The sequence below is a fragment of the Cottoperca gobio genome, chromosome 16 (genome assembly GCF_900634415.1).
Source record: "Cottoperca gobio chromosome 16, fCotGob3.1, whole genome shotgun sequence".
NCBI classification, from domain to species: Eukaryota; Metazoa; Chordata; class Actinopteri; order Perciformes; family Bovichtidae; genus Cottoperca; species Cottoperca gobio.
Genome location: NC_041370.1, coordinates 874535 through 897834, shown reverse-complemented (window position 1 = coordinate 897834; position 23300 = coordinate 874535). Strand labels below are relative to the sequence as shown.

At 32.8% G+C, this 23300-nt stretch overlaps 1 protein-coding gene across 1 annotated transcript in view; it reads right to left on the bottom strand.

Annotated features, from left to right (window-relative positions):
- The window catches only part of LOC115020959 (neural-cadherin), a 142840-nt gene that overhangs the window by 3836 nt on the left and 115704 nt on the right, over positions 1-23300 (bottom strand). Inside the window, exons 23-33 of the mRNA XM_029451061.1 lie at positions 16145-16422; positions 14970-15184; positions 11686-11813; positions 11420-11547; positions 11212-11323; positions 10253-10433; positions 9751-9917; positions 9406-9670; positions 7877-8057; positions 7512-7762; positions 961-1114 (exon numbers count right to left, since the gene is read on the bottom strand). Coding sequence (XP_029306921.1) covers positions 961-1114; positions 7512-7762; positions 7877-8057; positions 9406-9670; positions 9751-9917; positions 10253-10433; positions 11212-11323; positions 11420-11547; positions 11686-11813; positions 14970-15184; positions 16145-16422 — 2060 coding nt within the window. The remainder of the gene's footprint in view (positions 1-960; positions 1115-7511; positions 7763-7876; positions 8058-9405; positions 9671-9750; positions 9918-10252; positions 10434-11211; positions 11324-11419; positions 11548-11685; positions 11814-14969; positions 15185-16144; positions 16423-23300) is intronic.

Below are 23300 nucleotides of genomic sequence, written 5' to 3'. Positions count from 1 at the left end.
GAGAGACAGAAGAGAAGAGAGAGATTGACAGACTAGAATAGAGAGACAGAGAAAAGAGAGATAGCAGACGGAATAGAGAGAGACGAGAATAGAGAGAACAGATCGATAAGATGAGGATACAGACGAAGAATGCGATAGACAGACGAGATAGAGTAGAGACAGCTATAAGAGAGATACAGACTAGCATAGATAGAGGACGAGAATATATATCCCATGAATATAAGTAGCGAGGACAACGATGTGAATAGATAGAGATACTACATAAGATATATACATTAATATATATAATACGATAATATATATACGTACTATAATATATATACATACTATAATATTTATACATACTATAATATTTATACATACTATAATATTTATACATACTATAATATATATATGTACTATAATATATATACTGTAATAAACCTTTAATAACACATTTACATATTTTATATTATATTAACATTTATAGAGCATGTATAGAACATATAAAATATATTTTATATCTTATATAAAATATATATAACACATGTTTTTAACTGACATTAAAAACATATATTTTATATAAAATATATGTTTTTAATGTCAGTTAAAAACAGAGACCATTGAAAATAATAATTAGAATTTAGACTTTTATTTTCTAAGATTCTGAATCGATTCACTAAAGTAGACGAGCAGCAGATTATTCTCACAGTAATCTGAAGAACTGTTATTCTTTGTACAACCTTATTATCTCTGCACATATTCTTCATACTAATACAATACAAACATTTTGATCATTTTAAAAACATTTGACATATTTTATAAATGTTTCATTTATGATTCTTGACTTTTGTTGTTTTCTTTTCTCTCAACATGTTTATTGTTTCTATCAAGCTTCTGACACTTTTAAATGATAAAAGTGAGCTGTTACGTAACAAAGTAGAGCATGGCGTGTGTGTGTGTGTGTGTGTGTGTACCTGGTCCTGCTCCCCCCCTCCCTCCTCGTTGTAGTTGAGGATGTTTTCTCGGATGTCCTCCCAGCTCTCGTGTTCAGCAGGGATGTGGTAAACTCCTCGCTTCCTGAACTTGTTACGGCTGCCTTTCTGGTTCCACACCGTCACCGCCACCAGCACCGCTGCGCACACACACACACACACACACACACACACACACACACACACACACACACACACACACACACACTATTAATATGCATCAGCGGGACATATTTTGTTTCCTTCCTGCTCATTTGTCGCTCATTAAAGTTGCTCTTCGTCGTGAAGCCTCAATATGTTATTATGTTATTTAAAACACATCAGTATAATTACTAACAGGTGAACGACACATTAGTGGGGACAACTTTCATACTACTATTATTAATATTAGTTTGACGTGAGGTTGTATGAGGAGCTTCCTCAGTCAGTGTGTCACCTTCAGGTTTCAGACACCGAAAGAAATCAATATCACTTTAATTGTACGCTATGTTTAGAATATTTTCACCTCTTTACCGTGCTGTCAGACAGCTTTTTTGGCGGGCCTTCCAAGCCACCAGACTCCATTGACAAAAACCCTAATTTAACCTCTCAGAACACATGAACTGCTGGTCTATTGCTGCCTCCATCTGTTAGTTTATCTGTGTTATTGTGTGACTTTGGTGAATCTGAACTAACCCGTTAAATCACCAAAAGCTACACAATAACACAAACTAACTAACCGACCGAGGCAGCGTTAGACCAGAAACTCCTGTGTTCTGCAAGGTTAAATGAGTGATTTTGTCAATGGAGTCTGGTGGCTTTGAAGAGAGCAGAGATAACGACTTAAATTAAGTTCCTGCTTCCTGCTGCTACTTCCTGTCTGTTTCTACAAACTGCATCTACTGAAGATAACACTCTGACTGTGGAGAAGCACCTCATACAGCCTTTAACTCATCAGCTGTATTGACGTCTTAAAAATGAGCCGATAGTTTTGTACGCTTTATGTAACTGAAATGTTACAACACGTCTGCAGGACGACGAGCGGCGCTGATGGAAAACTTATTGATCTGCTCCGCACACTGTTACACACGTTCAGAACCAAAGGTCGTTAGAGGTCATGCTTTCCATCAGGTCAGCTGACGAGAGTCGACGTTAACAAACTGATAATCCAACACCGTGTTTCTGCTTTGGACGTTTACACAGAATTAATATGTGTATTAAGGTTAAAACAGTCATTGAAAATTAAATCTCAAGAGATAAACATATTAAGTAAAAGTAGAAATACCACAGTGTAGAAAGTCCTGCATTCAAAATGTTATTATGAGCATCAAAATATATTAAAAGTAAAAGTACTCATTATGCAGAATAATTAACTTTATATTACTGATTATATTTATTAATAGTTGCATGTGTTCATGCTGGTAAAGGTAGAGCTTATCTTTTAATAAAGTTGTATCTTTATCTACAGTAATACAGCTTCATGTTTATGCTGATTATATTCTGGAGTTAAAATCTGAATGAACGAAAGCTGTCAGATAAATGTTGTGCAGATAAAATAACAATATTTGAGATGTTGTTAATAAGCTGCATAAAATGGAAATAATCAAGTTAAATACATTTTTATTTATTCATTCTGTTTATTTCCAGGCACAGTGCATATTAATAAATATTACTGTAAATATAGCAGCCTAAAATCATATTATATGTTATTATAGATATACATATAGATCCATCCATCGTCTACCGCTTATCTGTATATAGACATATATATACATATAGATATTATTATATATTACATGTTATTATATATTACATATTATTATATATTATATGTTATTATAGATGTACATATTATTATAGATATACATATTATTATATATTATATGTTATTATAGATATACATATTATATATTATATGTTATTATAGATGTACATATTATTATATATTATATGTTATTATAGATATACATATTAATATTATATGTTATTATAGATGTACATATTATTATATATTATATGTTATTATAGATATACATATTATATATTATATGTTATTATAGATGTACATATTATTATATATTATATGTTATTATAGATATACATATTATATATATTATATGTTATTATAGATATACATTATATATATATATGTTATTATAGATGTACATATTATTATATATTATATGTTATTATAGATATACATATTATTATATATTATATGTTATTATAGATATACATATTATATATTATATGTTATTATAGATGTACATATTATTATATATTATATGTTATTATAGATATACATATTATATATTATATGTTATTATAGATGTACATATAATATATTATATGTTATTATATATGTACATATTATATATATATGTTATTATATATGTACATATTATTATATATTATAGATGTACATATTTTTAGATATCATATGTTATTATAGATGTACATATTATTATATATTATATGTTATTATAGATATACATATTATATATTATATGTTATTATAGATATACATATTATTATATATTATATTTTATATATATATATATATATATTATATGTTTTTATATATGTACATATTATTATATATTATATGTTATTATATATGTACATATTATTATATATCATATGTTATTATAGATGTACATAGTATTATATATTATATGTTATTATAGATATACATATTATTATATATCATATGTTATTATAGATGTACATATTATTATATATTATATGTTATTATAGATGTACATATTATTATATATTATATGTTATTATAGATGTACATATTATTATATATTATATGTTATTATAGATCTCCATATTATTATATATTATGTTATTATAGATATACATATTATAATATATTATATTTTATAGATATATATTATTATTATATAGTATATGTTATTATAGATGTACATATTATTATATATTATGTTATTATAGATATACATATTATTATATATTATGTTATTATAGATATACATATTATTATATATTATATTTTATAGATATATATATATATTATTATATATTATATGTTATTATATATGTACATATTATTATATATTATATGTTATTATAGATATACATATTATTATATATTATATGTTATTATATATATACATATTATTATATATTATATTTTATAGATATATATATATATTATTATATATTATATGTTATTATATATGTACATATTATTATATATTATATGTTATTATATATATACATATTATTATATATTATTTGTTATTATAGATCTCCATATTATTATATATTATGTTATTATAGATATACATATTATTATATTTTATATTTTATATATATATATATATTATATGTTTTTATATATGTGCATATTATTATATATTATATGTTATTATAGATGTACATATTATTATATATTATATGTTATTATAGATGTACATATTATTATATATTATATGTTATTATAGATGTACATATTATATATATTATATGTTATTATAGATGTACATATTATTATATATTATATGTTATTATAGATGTACATATTATTATTATTATATGTTATTATAGATGTACATATTATTATATATTATATGTTATTATAGATATACATATATTATATATTATATGTTATTATAGATGTACATATTATTATATTTATATGTTATTATAGATGTACATATTATTTATATTATATGTTATTATATATGTACCATATTATATATTATGTTATTATAGATGTACATATTATTATATATTATATGTTATTATAGATATACATATTATATATTATGTTATTATATATGTACATATTATTATATATTATATGTTATATAGATATACATATTATTATAATTTATATGTTATATATATATACATATTATTATATATTATATTTTATAGATATATATATATATATATATTATATATTATATGTTATATATATGTACATATTATTTATATTATATGTTATTATATATATACATATTATTATATATTATTTGTATTATAGATCTCCATATTATTATATATTGTTATTATAGATATACATATTATTATATTTTATATATATATATATATATTATATGTTTTTATATATGTGCATATTATATATATTATATGTTATTATAGATGTACATATTATTATATATTATATGTTATTATAGATGTACATATTATTATATATTATATGTTATTATAGATGTACATATTATTATATATTATATGGTATTATAGATGTACATATTATTATATATTATATGTTATTATAGATGTACATATTATTATATATTATATGTTATTATATATGTACATATTATTATATATTATATGTTATTATATATATACATATTATTATATATTATTTGTTATTATAGATCTCCATATTATTATATATTATGTTATTATAGATATACATATTATTATATTTTATATTTTATATATATATATATATATTATATGTTTTTATATATGTGCATATTATTATATATTATATGTTATTATAGATGTACATATTATTATATATATATGTTATTATAGATTGTACATATATTATATATTATATGTTATTATAGATGTACATATTATTATATATTATATGTATTATAGATGTACATATTATTATATATTATATGTTATTATAGATGTACATATTATTATATATTATATGTTATTATAGATGTACATATTATTATATATTATATGTTATTATAGATATACATATTATTATATATTATATGTTATTATAGATGTACATATTATTATATATTATATGTTATTATAGATGTACATATTATTATATATTATATGTTATTATAGATGTACATATTATATATTATGTTATTATAGATGTACATATTATTATATATTATATGTTATTATAGATATACATATATATATTATGTTATTATATATGTACATATTATTATATATTATATGTTATTATAGATATACATATTATTATATATTATATGTTATTATATATATACATATTATTATATATTATATTTTATAGATATATATATATATATATATTATTATATATTATATGTTATATATATGTACATATTATTATATATTATATGTTATTATATATATACATATTATTATATATTATTTGTTATTATAGATCTCCATATTATTATATATTATGTTATATAGATATACATATTATTATATTTTATATATATATATATATTATATGTTTTTATATATGTGCATATTATTATATATTATATGTTATTATAGATGTACATATTATTATATATTATATGTTATTATAGATGTACATATTATTATATATTATATGTTATTATAGATGTACATATTATTATATATTATATGTTATTATAGATGTACATATTATTATATATTATATGTTATTATAGATGTACATATTATTTATATATTTATTATAGATGTACATATTATTATATATTATATGTTATTATAGATGTACATATTATTATATATTATATGTTATTATAGATATACATATTATTATATATTATATGTTATTATAGATGTACATATTATTATATTTATTATAGATGTACATATTATTATATATGTTATTATAGATGTACATATTATATATATATGTTATTATAGATGTACATATTATTATATATATATGTTATTATAGATGTACATATTATATATTATGTTATTATAGATATACATATTATTATATATTATATGTTATTATAGATATACATATTATTATATATATATGTTATTATAGATATACATATTATTATATATTATATGTTATTATAGATATACATATTATTATATATTATATGTTATTATAGATATACATATTATTATATATTATATGTTATTATAGATATACATATTATTATATATTATATGTTATTATAGATATACATATTATTATATATTATATGTTATTATAGATATACATATTATTAATATTATATGTTATTATAGATGTACATATATTATATATTATATGTTATTATAGATGTACATATTATTATATATTATGTTATATAGATGTACATATTATATATTATATGTTATTATAGATACATATTATATATATTATATGTTATTATAGATATACATATTATTATATATTATATGTTATTATAGCTATACAATTATTATATATATATATAGTATACATATTATATAGTTATTATAGATGTACATTATATTATATATTATATGTTATTATAGATATACATATTATTATATATTATATGTTATTATAGATAACATATTATTATATATTATATGTTATTATAGCTATACATATTATTATATATTATATGTTATTATAGATATACATATTATTATATATTATATGTTATTATAGATGTACATATTATTATATATTATATGTTATTATAGATATACATATTATTATATATTATATGTTATTATAGATATACATATTATTATATATTATATGTTATTATAGATATACATATTATTATATATTATATGTATTACCTGACCTCTTTGTTTACTGTGACTGCTGCAGTTGAATGGTGTGGTTTGTATTATGTTTTATAACTCTCTTACCGAAGAAGACGAGCAGACACATGCTGATGGCCAGGATGGAGCTGGGGCTGAGGGCGGCCAGCCGGTGACCTTTGACCTGCCCCAGCTCACAACGCTGACCCCTGAAGCCCTCCTGACAGCGGCAGCGGTAGCTGTCGGGCGACAGCGCCTGGCAGACGCCGCCATTACGGCAGGAAGATGGTCCGCAGGGCGACGGCACGCAGCGCTGCTGACCCGAGTCGTCTGTCACCGTCACCTGACCGCCGGGGCACCTGGGAGAGAGATGAGTTCAGGACATCAGAATAAAATCAGAAAAATGTGTTTATTGGATTTTCAGCAAAACAAATGTCCAAATACATCGAGAGAAACTGGACCTGGTCTCTTACTTGCACTGGTGCTTCCTCCACAGGTCGATGCAGCGCAGTGGGCTGCTGCAGGGTTGGCTGCGGCAGGCGTCGCTGGAGCACCCCGAGGTGACGCCATGCCGCTCCAGCACCGTCACCAGGTCGCGGCTCCGCCCGTCCAGAGGCAGGACCTGAGCGTTCAAACGAACGTCCCGCAGACATCCTGCAGGAGGAGACGGCCCGGTGAGTTTGGTGTTGGAGTCCGTAAAAAATATATATAATATATATAATATGTTATAATGATATTATTAATATAACATATTATATATGAATATGTTATATGAATATGTTATATTAATATAGTAATATGATATATATTAATATTATAGTAATATTATATTAATATGTATATTATATAATAGTTATGTTAATAGGTATAAATATAACAGATATATTATATTAAGATATAATATGTTATATTAATAGGTTATGTTAAATAAATATAGTTATATTAATATGTTATATTACATGTTATATTACATGTTATATTACATATTATATTACATGTTATATTAACATGTTATAACATGTTATATTAATATAACATATATATATTAATTAATATATAAATGTTCTCTTCCTATGTTCTGTTCCTCTGTTCTCTTCCTCTCCCCTCTTCTCCTCTTCCTCCCCCCTATTAATATAACATATTAATATAACATATTAATATAACATATTAGATATTAATATGTTATATTGATATAAACATATTAATATTATATTAATATGTTATATTAATATGTTGTATTAATATATAATATGTTATATTAATATGTTATATTAATATGTTGTATTAATATGTTATATTAATATGTTATATTAATATGTTGTATTAATATGTTATATTAATATGTTATATTAATATGTTGTATTAATATGTTATATTAATATAACATATTAATATGTTGTATTAATATGTTATATTAATATGTTATATTAATATGTTATATTAATATGTTGTATTAATATATAATCTAACATATTATATATTAATACACATATTAATATAACATATTAATATGTTTTATTAATTTAATGTTTTATTAATATAATGTTTTATTAATATAATGTTTTATTAATATAATGTTTTATTAATTTAATGTTTTATTTATATGTTTTATTAATATGTTTTATTAATATAATTCTTTATTAATATGTTGTATTAATTGTTATATTAATCTGTTAATTTAGTTTTGTATTATAGTATCTTAAATGTTTATTAATATGTGTATTAATATATAATATAACATATTATATATAATACAAACATATTAATATTTTATACTAATTGTTATATTAATATGTTATATAAATATGTTATATTAATATGTTGTATTAATATATAATATAACATATTATATATTAATATGTTATATTAATATGTTATTATTAATATGGTTATATTAATTATGTTGTATTATATTAGATAATATTAACATATTATATATAATACTCCTCCCGTCATCACAGACAAAGTAAGAACCATGTGACGTGTAGAATCCACTTCTCACCCTGGAAGTCGGCGTCGTCTCCGGCGGTCGGGCCGCTGCCGACCATCACGCTGGCCGGGTGAACCACGATCTCCCGCCGGCTCCCCAGCCGGGCCTGGACCTCCCGCGAGCCCCCGCCCTGCTCCAGACGCAGGGTGAACAGGTTGTCATGGCGCCCGAGGCCGACCATGACCCACTGCCCGATGTCAACGCGCTGGCCGGGCAGCCGCAGGGCGCGGACACCGTCGCCGAGGTTGGCACGAACGGAGAGATGACCGTCCACGATCTGAAGAGAGAAGAACATGTCTTTAGAAAACTTCCCATCATGCATCACAGGTCAGTTATGGTGTCTGACAGGTCGCTGACCTCCAGCACGATGTACTCGTGGGCCTCCCGGGACGTCACGGAGAGCAGGGTGCCCGAGGCGGCTCTGGTCCGTAGGAGGAGCTGGACGCTTGTGCGGCGAGCGCTGCCGCCTCCTCTGAGCTGATAACGCACGACGCTGTCCGAGTCGAAGGAGAACTCTGGGACGACTGAGGAGGGAGAGAAAGTTTCGTCACAACGTTCATCTTTCACACCTCCAACAAACTGCTGCAGACACGTTGCACACACATCACGCCATCGTCACAAGCTTCACAGGAAGGGAAGGTTCAACACAAGTTTAGGACTTAGTGAAGCATGCGTTTATTAAGACTTAGATAAAAGACGGTGCGTTTATTAAGACTTAGATAAAACTGTGAGTTGTGAGTTAAACAACAATTTAACTTCTGTCGATAGTCCAGAAACTTTCCTGATAATATCACACACCCACCCACCCACACACACACACACACACACACACACACACACACACACACTGTCGGCTCACCGCTGTCACACTTGTGCCCGGTGTATCCCGGGTGGCACGCGCAGCTGAAGGAGCCCCAGTCGGCGAGGCAGGAGGCGTGAGCGCCGCAGGAGGGACCGGCCGCCGTCACACACACGCCGTCGGTCAGCCTGCACCCCGGGGCGCTGTCCTCGCTCTCCCCTGGAGAAGCCAGGTCGTACACCTGCGGGACAGGAAGGAGAAAGAGGACCATCAGGTCTTTGTCATCTTTACTGTGAACCGTCATCGTCTTCATCGTTTTCCCTCCTCTCAGCCTGAATGTCTGAACATGCTCATTGTTCTCCGCTGGCAGCCATGCAGCGCTCTCATTCTGAGCTGCGTCAAACCACCTTAAATGCTCGAACTCCAGAATGTTTTGAGTTTCTGAAGAAATGAGAGAGAGCGGCTGTGATGACACAGCAGACGTCAGCCAGACAACACCAGGACATGTGAAAGATGAAGAAATGTCTAAGGACTCGAAGCTTCTGTTAGAGTGAGAGGGGAAGGAATGAATGTCCATGTGAGCCGGAGGTTGAAATAGTTTATTGCAAACAATAAACAATAAATATATTGTTTTAAAAAAAGAGCAGAAGATCAGGATTCATCAATTCTTTAAATAACATGTTATTAGTGTTTATCTGTATTAAATATCCTCTGACATTAACTCATCTTTAATAAGTCTGTGTCCTATAAACTGATCTATCTGCACTAAACTATATCTTTACTTACTTACTTTCGTATGTTCTGAAATGTGAAATTTCTTCAAATGCAAAATAATAACTGAAAAACAAAGATGATTATTTCTGAGATAGAAACAGCAGCTTCTTTTCATTTATATTAGATTTGGACTGTGATGTTGGCCTTGACACACACACACACACACACACACTCACACTCACACTCACACACACACACACACACACTCACACTCACACTCACACACACACACACACTGATGTTACCTGACTGTCCACCACCAGGTTGCGGATGCAACCTGTGAAACTGTGGAAATGTTGATGAGGAGAAGTTTCCTTCACCCCTCCCAGCTGGAGAGGCTGGAAGACATTCAGATACCTGAGAAGGAAGAGGAGGAAGAAAAGGAAGAAGAGGAGTTTTCAGATTAACGTGTTACTGAAGAGTCTCTCAGTAAATGTTCGGAGTGTGTCTCACCTCTGGTGTCCCGGCGTCTCTCCTGCAGCTCTGCAGCCGGACTCATCCGTCTCCTGAGTTTCCCCCCCGACACCCTCCAACTCGTTCACCGCCGCCCCCCCACACTGATCCAGGATCAGCTGGACCACCTGAACACAGAGACGATGACACATTGAATGACGGAAGTGTGAGTCTATAAAACAAAGTTAAATGTCCGAAATATTTATATGTTACAACTTATTGAAGTTTGAGACAAATGGACGTTGAGTGAAACTCTTCAGCGTTACCTTTCCATCACTGACGATGTCGAGGCGATGCCAGCGCCGGTCTGTGACGGTGGATTTCGACGGGAGCTGAAGGGTCAGGGTTCCTGATCCGTGGTTTACACTCAGAGCTGGAACCCCGTTCCTCAACTCTGCAGGAGGAGGAGAGGGAGAGCTTTAGTTTAAACACACCTTAATATAAACTCCCACGACTTGCTCGGACTTCACGTGTTGTTTCCTCCTGCTTTGTGAATGTTAGAGTCTCTTAAGAAATATAAAGTCAGAAAAGACCTCTGGAACCAGAGACAGGATGTCATGGAGAGGAAACCTCCAACGTCTGTGTGGTGATACAAACTGAGACAAACTGAGACAATCTGAGACAAACTGAGACAATCTGAGACAAACTGAGACAATCTGAGACAATCTGAGACAAACTGAGACAATCTGAGACAATCTGAGACAATCTGAGACAAACTGAGACAATCTGAGACAATCTGAGACAATCTGAGACAAACTGAGACAAACTGAGACAATCTGAGACAATCTGAGACAAACTGAGACAATCTGAGACAAACTGAGACAAACTGAGACAAACTGAGACAAACTGAGACAATCTGAGACAAACTGAGACAATCTGAGACAATCTGAGACAACTGAGACAAACTGAGACAAACTGAGACAATCTGAGACAATCTGAGACAATCTGAGACAAACTGAGACAATCTGAGACAATCTGAGACAATCTGAGACAAACTGAGACAAACTGAGACAAACTGAGACAATCTGAGACAATCTGAGACAAACTGAGACAATCTGAGACAAACTGAGACAAACTGAGACAAACTGAGACAAACTGAGACAATCTGAGACAACTGAGACAATCTGAGACAATCTGAGACAACTGAGACAAACTGAGACAAACTGAGACAAACTGAGACAAACTGAGACAAACTGAGACAATCTGAGACAATCTGAGACAAACTGAGACAATCTGAGACAAACTGAGACAAACTGAGACACACTGAGACAAACTGAGACAATCTGAGACAATCTGAGACAAACTGAGACAATCTGAGACAAACTGAGACAATCTGAGACAAACTGAGACAAACTGAGACAAACTGAGACAATCTGAGACAATCTGAGACAAACTGAGACAAACTGAGACAAACTGAGAGTTTACTCTTCGTGTTTTGGTTTCAACCGCATCAAGAGAAACTGAAAACAAGATGTTTCTTCCTCATGATACGACATCACTTCTCTATATCACTGTGTGCTGCTGAATCCACTCAGTCAATTATGTGTGTGTGTGTGTGTGTGTGTGACCCCATCAACCTCTCAGCCATGTTATTGAACATGCAAGTGAAAGTGCTTCCCAGTGATCGATGCTGCAGCCATGTTTGATTTCCCTCCATGTGCTCACGACCGGGATCAATAATTACATAACTTCAATGCCACGAGGTTATGCAAGAGCGGCCATGTGCAGGCTAATCCGTTAACGCCCCGTCAGCACCGCGGGGAGCTGACATTAGACTTCCTGAAGCTCTCCGTCCACGGAGAAACTCTGGTTACAGCGGCAGATTGATTCACGCTTTGTTTCTGTTGAAAGCACGCTCCCACCAGCACGGGCAGATTAGCGCTTTTTCGCCAGAGCGCTTAGAAGTTAAAAATAATGTTTCAACTTTTAGCAAAAGGGAACGTTTCAAACTGAGGTTTCAGTTTTTCTCTCGGAGCTTCACACTCGCCAGTCTGAGACAACGACGTCTCCGACTTTCATGAAATGTGGTTTCAATAATCAAGTTAGAAGTCTTCACGGGGTCCATCGCTGCTGCCTGACGCTTCCTCTCGCTGCTGCCTGACGCTTCCTCTCGCTGCTGCCTGACGCTTCCTCTCGCTGCGCCTACCCTTCCTCTCGCTGCCGCCTGACGCTTCCTCTCGCTGCCGCCTGACCCTTCCTCTCGCTGCCGCCTGACGCTTCCTCTCGCTGCCGCCTGACCCTTCCTCTCGCTGCCGCCTGACCCTTCCTCTCGCTGCCGCCTGACGCTTCCTCTCGCTGCCGCCTGACGCTTCCTCTCGCTGCCGCCTGACGCTTCCTCTCGCTGCCGCCTGACGCTTCCTCTCGCTGCCGCCTGACCCTTCTCTCGCTGCCGCCTGACGCTTCCTCTCGCTGCCGCCTGAAGCTTCCTCTCGCTGCCGCCTGAAGCTTCCTCTCGCTGCCGCCTGACGCTTCCTCTCGCTGCCGACTGAAGCTTCCTCTCGCTGCCGCCTGACACTTCCTCTCGCTGCCGCCGTGTCGGTGTCTGGAGTTTGTTTTAAACGACCACATCTCAGATTCTGTGTAATCACCCTCTGGTCTTTCGGACCACTTCCTCTGGTCCCCTTCACCGTCAGCTCGGTGTCACACCTGTAAAGACTTCTGATACAAGCTCTGAACTACTCACTTCACCCGGAAGGTCCAAAAACATTCCTAGTAATCTAGTAATCCATAACAAGGATTCTCAACACACTGAAGATGCTGCAGATTCGTTTACGTTGAGTTACGAGCGACAAGGCGACGTGTCATCAGGACATGAGTCAGGAGCCAGTCCTTCGAGCTATTTACCGACATAACTACGGCAACGAGAGCTTGAGCAGGACTTCCGTCTTTGGTTTTAATGACTTTTCCTCCAGAACAAACTAGATTTCAGCTCCACAAGTGATAAGAATAGAGAAATACAGTGTACTGGTGGGGCTTTATGCACCTGCATTATCTCATTTACTGACACCCGACATGTCCCAGTGTTAGAGAAGGATGTCTGTTGCATTGAGCTGTTGATTGAATACAAGCCACACAGCGATGGTTTGTCTATTCCCTCCTGTGAAGGGCTCGCTGCATGGGTGGAATACGGTCTCACAAACATATAAAATCCAAGTCTGCTTCAGAAATAATCCAAGGAGCACCGAAGGGTTTGTGCAAAGTTAAAAGGCCTTAGATTCATTTTGAAGGAGACTTTAATTTGCATGTTTTTGATACCGTATTCCATCCATGCATGTATAATAAACGGAATAAAAGAATAAGCACAGGCCACCTGAAGGACCCCAAGAGCATTGTAGTTGCATTGCATTCTGGTCTATTTTTTGCTGGCGTCTGTGTAAAGTCTCTGTTTTTGGCTTTAGAACAAAGACTTTACTCTTTCATTTACTTTTGATGTTATAAAGATATTTTGGAGATATGTTTGCCATCAAACTAGAGCTACAGGAAAGACTAAAGATAATATATCCATGTGTACAGAGACACCTGTTAAATGTTGCCTCAGCAGTGAACTCACCTACGGCGATGAAGTCCTCCTGCTCCCCAGAGCGAGCGGGACCGAGCGGCCCGTTGTAGAGGAGCAGCCCGTTCGCCGACTCAGCCAGAAACTCCAGGGAGATGTGACTCTGGAAGCAAAGCATGATGGGAGGAAACCAGGCGTAGCCCTGACCGCCAAAGCTGTGTTTGGTCTGCTGGCACTCAGGCCCATCGAACATGGGAGGACACTTACACCTGAGAGACAGAAAGAGTTTATTTCTCTGTTATTTTACCAAACGGATGCAGAGACATAACAACACATTGGATCTGCAGGGCTGTAGCAGGGATTTAAAACACAGTGAAGGACGGGACTTAAACCTTCAATTCACAATCTTCACATTATTAATTAAAGAAAGCTTTCTGTCAATGTTATCTGTCTAAAGCTCTCTCCACACTGCCAGGATATAACCCTTATTATATCCCGATTTAATTTAATATGTTTTGTCATACAGACAAACTTTTCTTTAGGTTATTAAAGCCTCCAAATTCTCAAACACAAAACGAAGGACATGACCTCTGTAACCTCAAGCTTCCCCCTGCTCTCTATCTAAAACGATATAATACTGTCTATATTATTATTATCTCAGCTGCTGAAACTAAATCCAAGAAACCTTGACAGAAACACTGTTAATTAAAAGTAACTGTAGGATATTTTGAGAGCTGAAGAAAATGAAAAGAGAGCGAAGACAGGGAGAACCGTCTGTCAGATTTAGCAGCTGAGGTGCTGAATTCGATATTTAAACCATTAAAATGATGTGACAATTCAAAGTCAACCACAGGACATGGAGCTGAGGATGATGCTTTGGAGGGTTAGAAATGAATGTCCCCTCTCTCTCATTAAATCTTCAAAATGTTTGACAGTTTTACTAATCAGGTAACAAATGGGAAATCTCCACCAGCGTCAGACGGAGACGCCTATAGTTGAGGATTGTGGAGCTGCTTCAATGTGGAAAGTAAGAACAACTTTTCTTGTTAGAGCGATGCTTTTACTGGCAATAATATGTGTTTGTGGTGTCCACATACTCATGATCATCCCATCTATATAACTTTGCAATAATGTAATTTAAAGACGGATTTAAGCTCGAACTCCTGGCTACATTAGTGGATTATTAAAATAAAGTCTGTTAGTTTCTTCAGACCCCTCGCTGCACCGACCTGTATCCCAGTGGTCCGTCCTGGCAGGTGCCTCCGTTGAGGCAGGGGTTGGTGGGGTAGGCAGCGCAGGGCAAGTGGATCGCCTCCCGGCCACGGCAGCCGCATCGCGCTGTTGATGAGGCCGACAGCGACACCAGAGAGGTGTTCCCGGAGCTGAGAGCCATCGGGGTCTGGCTGAACGTCACCTCGCTGCTGCAGCCTCCAGACTGACTGCAGTCTGTTGAGGGACATTCATCAACTCCCACCTGAGAGATGGACACGCCCAACATGGCCTCCAACTTCAGGCGGTAAAATAAGAGAAAGACACAAAAACATTTGGGTTTTGTAAAAAAAAAAAGACAAACATTTTATTTTAACTAACTGCAACGAAATAAATGACTAAAATATAAATTCACTAACTGGAACCAAGTTTAAAACCAGGACTAAACTAGCATGACAGGACTGGAACTATAGGCTACCTAGCATTAAACTAAAATTAGCATGCAGCTAACCAAACATTTGATAGTAAAATACAGAACCAAAAGAGTCGTTTATGGGGTGGTTTTACTAGTCGCAGGTGATCAAAACGAACCCCCCTTTTAAAAATGAGGTAGACATGAGCTAACTAGCAGGAAACTAACAGGCGAACAAAATTTAAACTACCAAGAAACCAACTGAAAGTAGTTAGAAGTGCTACGATAAAGCAAAACAAAAAAACTATGATAGGCTATAGCCTAACCAAAGCTAGCATCAAACTAAAACTAGCATGGCGGTAGCTAACTGACACAACACTAAATATGAAACAAATAGCATTCATTTATAACAGAAAAGTAATATAAATAACTGAAAGTGTATCTAGGAGAGCTGATGCTTACAAACTAACTGAAAGCATATGATGAAAACCAACTGAAACAAACTAGCATGAAGCTAACTAAAACTAGCATGAAAATATAGGCAACAGGAAAGAAAACGAGAACTGATGGAACACTAGTACAAACTACACTAAAGCTAGCATTCAACTGAAAGAAACAACTGAAACTAAAAGTAGGTTTAAAAGAAAAGAAACACTACAACTAAAAGAACACCAAGCCAACTGAAACTAAAACTAAAAGAAACACAAGCTAACTGAAACTAAAAGAAACACAAGCTAACTGAAACTAAAACTAAAAGAACAGCAAGCTAACTGAAACTAAAACTAAAAGAACAGCAAGCTAACTGAAACTAAAAGAACAGCAAGCTAACTGAAACTAAAACTAAAATAACAACAAGCTAACTGAAACGTAAGCTAAAAGAGCAACAAGCTAACTGAAACTAAAACTAGAATTAAACTAAAAGCAACATAAAACAGCTAAAACTAAAATTAAGATAAAACTAAATGTAGCATGACATTTATTACCCCGCTCCCCAAAAAAAAGAAATAGACTAATTGAAACTAGCAAGAGAAAAAAAGCTTACAATAAAACTACAATGAAAACTAAGCATGGGGAGAATATCAAACATGAAAACTAACTAAGTGGAAGTAAAACAAACTTACAAGTAGGCTATTATAGAAGTTGTGAGCCCGGTTTGAACTTAATGGAGAATGACAGCCGCTCACTTTGATCTCATGTCTACCTGCATCAAGGTTACTTGGATCTACTCTTTCCCCCTTAATGTTATTTATACACTTTGGTGTTTCTCTGTCATTTCCCCCCATGTTAAAGTTGTGCTGTCATTTGCTTTCTGTTGCCAAATTCAGCCGTTTCCCTGCTTGTCATCTTGATTCTTTTCCCTCGTTTTGTCTTTATGGGTGAGAGGTTTTCATCAGAGTCCCTCAGGGTTTCCTGTCTCTCTCCAACTGTGTGCGTATTTATTTGTTTTGGAGTTTAGTTATTCAGCTGACACTCGTATCCACATTGACATACACTCCCCAGGCAGGTCTTCAGTTTTTGGGCTCTGGCGCCAGTTTCAACTTCATCTTATTCTGTATTTATCTTGTGTTAAATCAGCAGAAACTTCTCCTTTTAACCTGAAATAATTAAAGACAAACCTTTCTTCTGCAGCATTGATGTTCAAGTTATTTTTAATCATACTGTGTGTGCTTTGTACTGGTATTTATACTTCATACTTTATTATCTTATGATTGTATTTCTTATGCGTTTTGATTGTTTTTGAAATAAGTTTCATCAGAGAATGAGATGTCTGCATAATTACTTCATTTTTGCTCTTTATTGGACTGATTTTCAGTGTTTTAGCATTGATTTTTACATATGAAAAGACATTTTGTTATGAAATATTGTGTGGATATTTCTTCTGTAAAAAGTCAGAAACCTTTGGAAAAAGCCTCCCAGAGCCCAACATGATGTCTTCAAGATGCTTGTTTTCCCGACCAACACTTCAAAACACAAATATATTACATTTACAAAACAGAGAAAAGCAGGAACCAGCGAATGTCTTGCGTTTTTGGCATTTTACGTACTTCTTTTACCACTTACCTTTACTAATAAGACTGATTATTATTAGTAATTAATTACTTCATTTAAACTGGCGAAAGCAACATTCAGTTCTGTATATAATCCAGAAGCTGCCTCCTGAATGATACGCACATCGGCAATAAAGTAAAGCAGAGACACACAAAATAAACGGGATTTGTCAACAAGTTTGTGTTTTCTCTTTTACTGGAAATGGATCCAAAATGGACGCCGCTTTTAGAACCCAACCTATGAAATAAATGTCAAAAAAATGTAAAAAATGTTCAATATTTCAATATATATCTTTCTCTTTCCTCACATGAGTTTCTTTTCTTCTTTAATAAAAAATATTATTTGTGATTGTGTTTCTTGTTCTCCCTTTCATTAATCCCTTGGCAGTTTTATGATTTTTGGTTCGCTAACTTTTGACACCTTCAGGTTAGCGGCTTTTAATAGATCTAAAATATTCATACACATATATATGTGTATATATGTGTATATATGTGTATGTGTATATATGTGTATAAATGTGTATATGTGTATATATGTGTATATATGTGTGTATATACGTGTATATATGTGTATGTATATATATGTATATATATATGTGTATGTATGTGTATGTATGTGTATATATGTGTATAAATGTGTATAATAATGTGTATATATGTGTATATAAATGTGTATATATGTGTATGTATGTGTATGTATGTGTATGTATGTGTATATATGTGTATGCATGTGTATGTATGTGTATATATATATATGTGTATGTATGTGTATATATGTGTATGTATATGTGTATGTATGTGTATATATGTGTATATATGTGTATATATGTGTATGTGTATATATGTGTATATATATATATATATGTGTATATATGTGTATACATGTGTATATGTGTATATATGTGTATATATATGTATATATGTGTATAAATGTGTATATATGTGTATATATATGTGTATGTATGTGTATGTATGTGTATATATGTGTATATATATATGTATATATATGTGTATAAATGTGTATATGTGTATATATGTGTATATATATGTGTATATACGTGTATATATGTGTATGTATATATATGTATATATATATGTGTATGTATGTGTATATATGTGTATAAATGTGTATAATAATGTGTATATATGTGTATATAAATGTGTATATATGTGTATGTATGTGTATGTATGTGTATGTGTATATATGTGTATGTATGTGTATGTATGTGTATATATATATGTGTATGTATGTGTATATATGTGTATGTATATGTGTATGTATGTGTATATATGTGTATATATGTGTATGTATGTGTATATATATATATGTGTATGTATGTGTATATATGTGTATGTATATGTGTATGTATGTGTATATATGTGTATATATGTGTATGTATGTGTATATATGTGTATATATGTGTATGTATGTGTATATATGTGTATGTATATGTGTATATATGTGTATGTACGTGTATATATGTGTATGTCTGTGTCTCTCTCTGTGTCTCCCGCTTGTGATCTCTCATATCTGTGTCTCTCCGTGTCTGTCCGTGGCTCTCTGTGTCTGTATGTGTCCTATCTGTGTCTCCCGCGTGTCTCTCTCTCTCTGTGTCTCTCTGTGTCTCTGCCCTGCTGGTGTTTCTCGTTTCAGTGTTTAACCTTTGCTTGCATGTGTGTCCATGTAGGTGTGACGGAGCATCACAGTAGTGGTTAAGTGCCGGATGAAAAGTGTGACTGATGATTATTTGATGTTGTAATTATTGCATCATTAACTCTCTGTGTGCAGTCAGTTCAACTTTATATTTACTCTAACTCAGCTGTTTCCTAGATTTTCTTTGTCTTTCCAAGTGTTTCCGGCCGACAGTAGAGCAGTAAGTGATTTCTTTTGTCACATAGAACACAAACAAAGATTACAAAAGTTTGGTTTCATTAAGCTTCATTTGAGCTCAACTCTAAAAGGATTTCAACCTTTTACAGTTTTTAAGCGTGAGAGGTGGTGCATTTAAAACATAAAAATGACAGAATAAATAAAATGTGCTGCTAGTTTTTAGGAAAGTACATTTTGTAGATCTATATGAACTCTGGATTTAAAGTCTGGACTTTAACTTGAAGTCTTTTAGTCTTATAAATTTGAGATAATTAAAGACTGTTTCCGTATATTCGAGAGGACTTTTACACATCATATCTTTGTGTTTGTATCTTTTGGGTTTCCACTTCAAACCCTGAATAATTAAAGAAACCTTGCAGTACATGCTGACAATATTTAAAAAATTTGAAGATCATTCAGGCTGCAGCCCTCTCCTCACCTGGGCTTTGTTTGCTGCCACGTAGCCGTGCAGCTTCTCTGCCTTGTAGTACGGCGAGCCATGAGCGGCAAACCACCACGTTGATGGCTTTCTCTCCACGCCGGCCAGCGTCACCCGCAGAGAAGATCTGGACGTTTACTGGCAGAGTGTGCAGGAGTTCAGCCAACATCTGACCCAGACGGGAGAACCTGCTGTCCCTCTGCTGCACTGCTGCTGAAGAACTGCTCCAGCGTCACGTCTGGGAGAAGAGATTTATTATTTAGAAACTTTATAAACCTTCAGAGGAAATCAGCAGGATGACAAGATACTGCAGGATACTACAGGATACTAGCAAGATACTACAGGATACTACAAGATACTACAAGGATACCACAAGATACTACAGGATACTACAAGATACTACAGGATACTAAAACACAACAGGATACTACAGGATACTACAAGATACTACAGGATACTACAAGATACTACAAGATACTACAGGATACTACAAGATACTACAGGATACTACAAGATACTACAGGATACTACAAGATACTACAGGATACTACAGGATACTACAAGATACTACAGGATACTACAAGATACTACAGGATACTACAAGATACTACAGGATACTACAAGATACTACAGGATACTACAATATAATACAAGATACTACAGGATACTACAGGATACTACAAGATACTACAGGATACTACAAGATACTACAAGATACTACAAGATACTACAGGATACTACAAGATACTACAGGATACTACAAGATACTACAGGATACTACAGGATACTACAAGATACTACAGGATACTACAAGATACTACAGGATACTACAAGATACTACAGGATACTACAATATAATACAAGATACTACAGGATACTACAATATAATACAAGATACTACAGGATACTACAATATAATACAAGATACTACAGGATACTACAAGATACTACAGGATACTACAAGATACTACAGGATACTACAAGATACTACAGGATACTACAATATACTACAAGATACTACAGGATACTACAAATATACAGGATACTACAAGATACTACAGGATACTACAAGATACTACAGGATACTACAATATAATACAAGATACTTCACTTTGATTCATGTCTACCTGCATCAAGGTTACTTGGATCTACTCTTTCCCCCCTTAATGTTATTATACACTTTGGTGTTTCTCTGTCATTCCCCCCATGTTAAAGTTGTGCTGTCATTGCTTTCTGTTGCCAAATTCAGCCGTTTCCCTGCTTGTCATTCTTGATTCTTTTCCCTCGTTTTGTCTTTATGGGTGAGAGGTTTTCATCAGAGTCCCTCAGGGTTTCCTGTCTCTCTCCAACTGTGTGCGTATTTATTTGTTTTGGAGTTTAGTTATTCAGCTGACACTCGTATCCACATTGACATACACTCCCCAGGCAGGTCTTCAGTTTTTGGGCTCTGGCGCCAGTTTCAACTTCATCTTATTCTGTATTATCTTTGTGTTAAATCAGCAGAAACTTCTCCTTTTAACCTGAAATAATTAAAGACAAACCTTCTTCTGCCAGCATTGATGTTCAAGTTATTTTTAATCATACTGTGTGTGCTTTGTACTGGTATTTATACTTCATACTTTATTATCTTATGATTGTATTTCTTATGCGTTTTGATTGTTTTTGAAATAAGTTTCATCAGAGAATGAGATGTCTGCATAATTACTTCATTTTTGCTCTTTATTGGACTGATTTTTCAGTGTTTTAGCATTGATTTTTACATATGAAAAGACATTTTGTTATGAAATATTGTGTGGATATTTCTTCTGTAAAAAGTCAGAAACCTTTGGAAAAGCCTCCCAGAGCCCAACATGATGTCTTCAAGATGCTTGTTTTCCCGACCAACACTTCAAAACACAAATATATTACATTTACAAAACAGAGAAAAGCAGGAACCAGCGAATGTCTTGCGTTTTTGGCATTTTACGTACTTCTTTTACCACTTACCTTTACTAATAAGACTGATTATTATTAGTAATTAATTACTTCATTTAAACTGGCGAAAGCAACATTCAGTTCTGTATATAATCCAGAAGCTGCCTCCTGAATGATACGCACATCGGCAATAAAGTAAAGCAGAGACACACAAAATAAAACGGGATTTGTCAACAAGTTTGTGTTTTCTCTTTTTACTGGAAATGGATCCAAAATGGACGCCGCTTTTAGAACCCAACCTATGAAATAAATGTCAAAAAAATGTAAAAATGTTCAATATTTCAATATATATCTTTCTCTTTCCTCACATGAGTTTCTTTTCTTCTTTAATAAAAAATATTATTTGTGATTGTGTTTCTTGTTCTCCCTTTCATTAATCCCTTGGCAGTTTATGATTTTTGGTTCGCTAACTTTTGACACCTTCAGGTTAGCG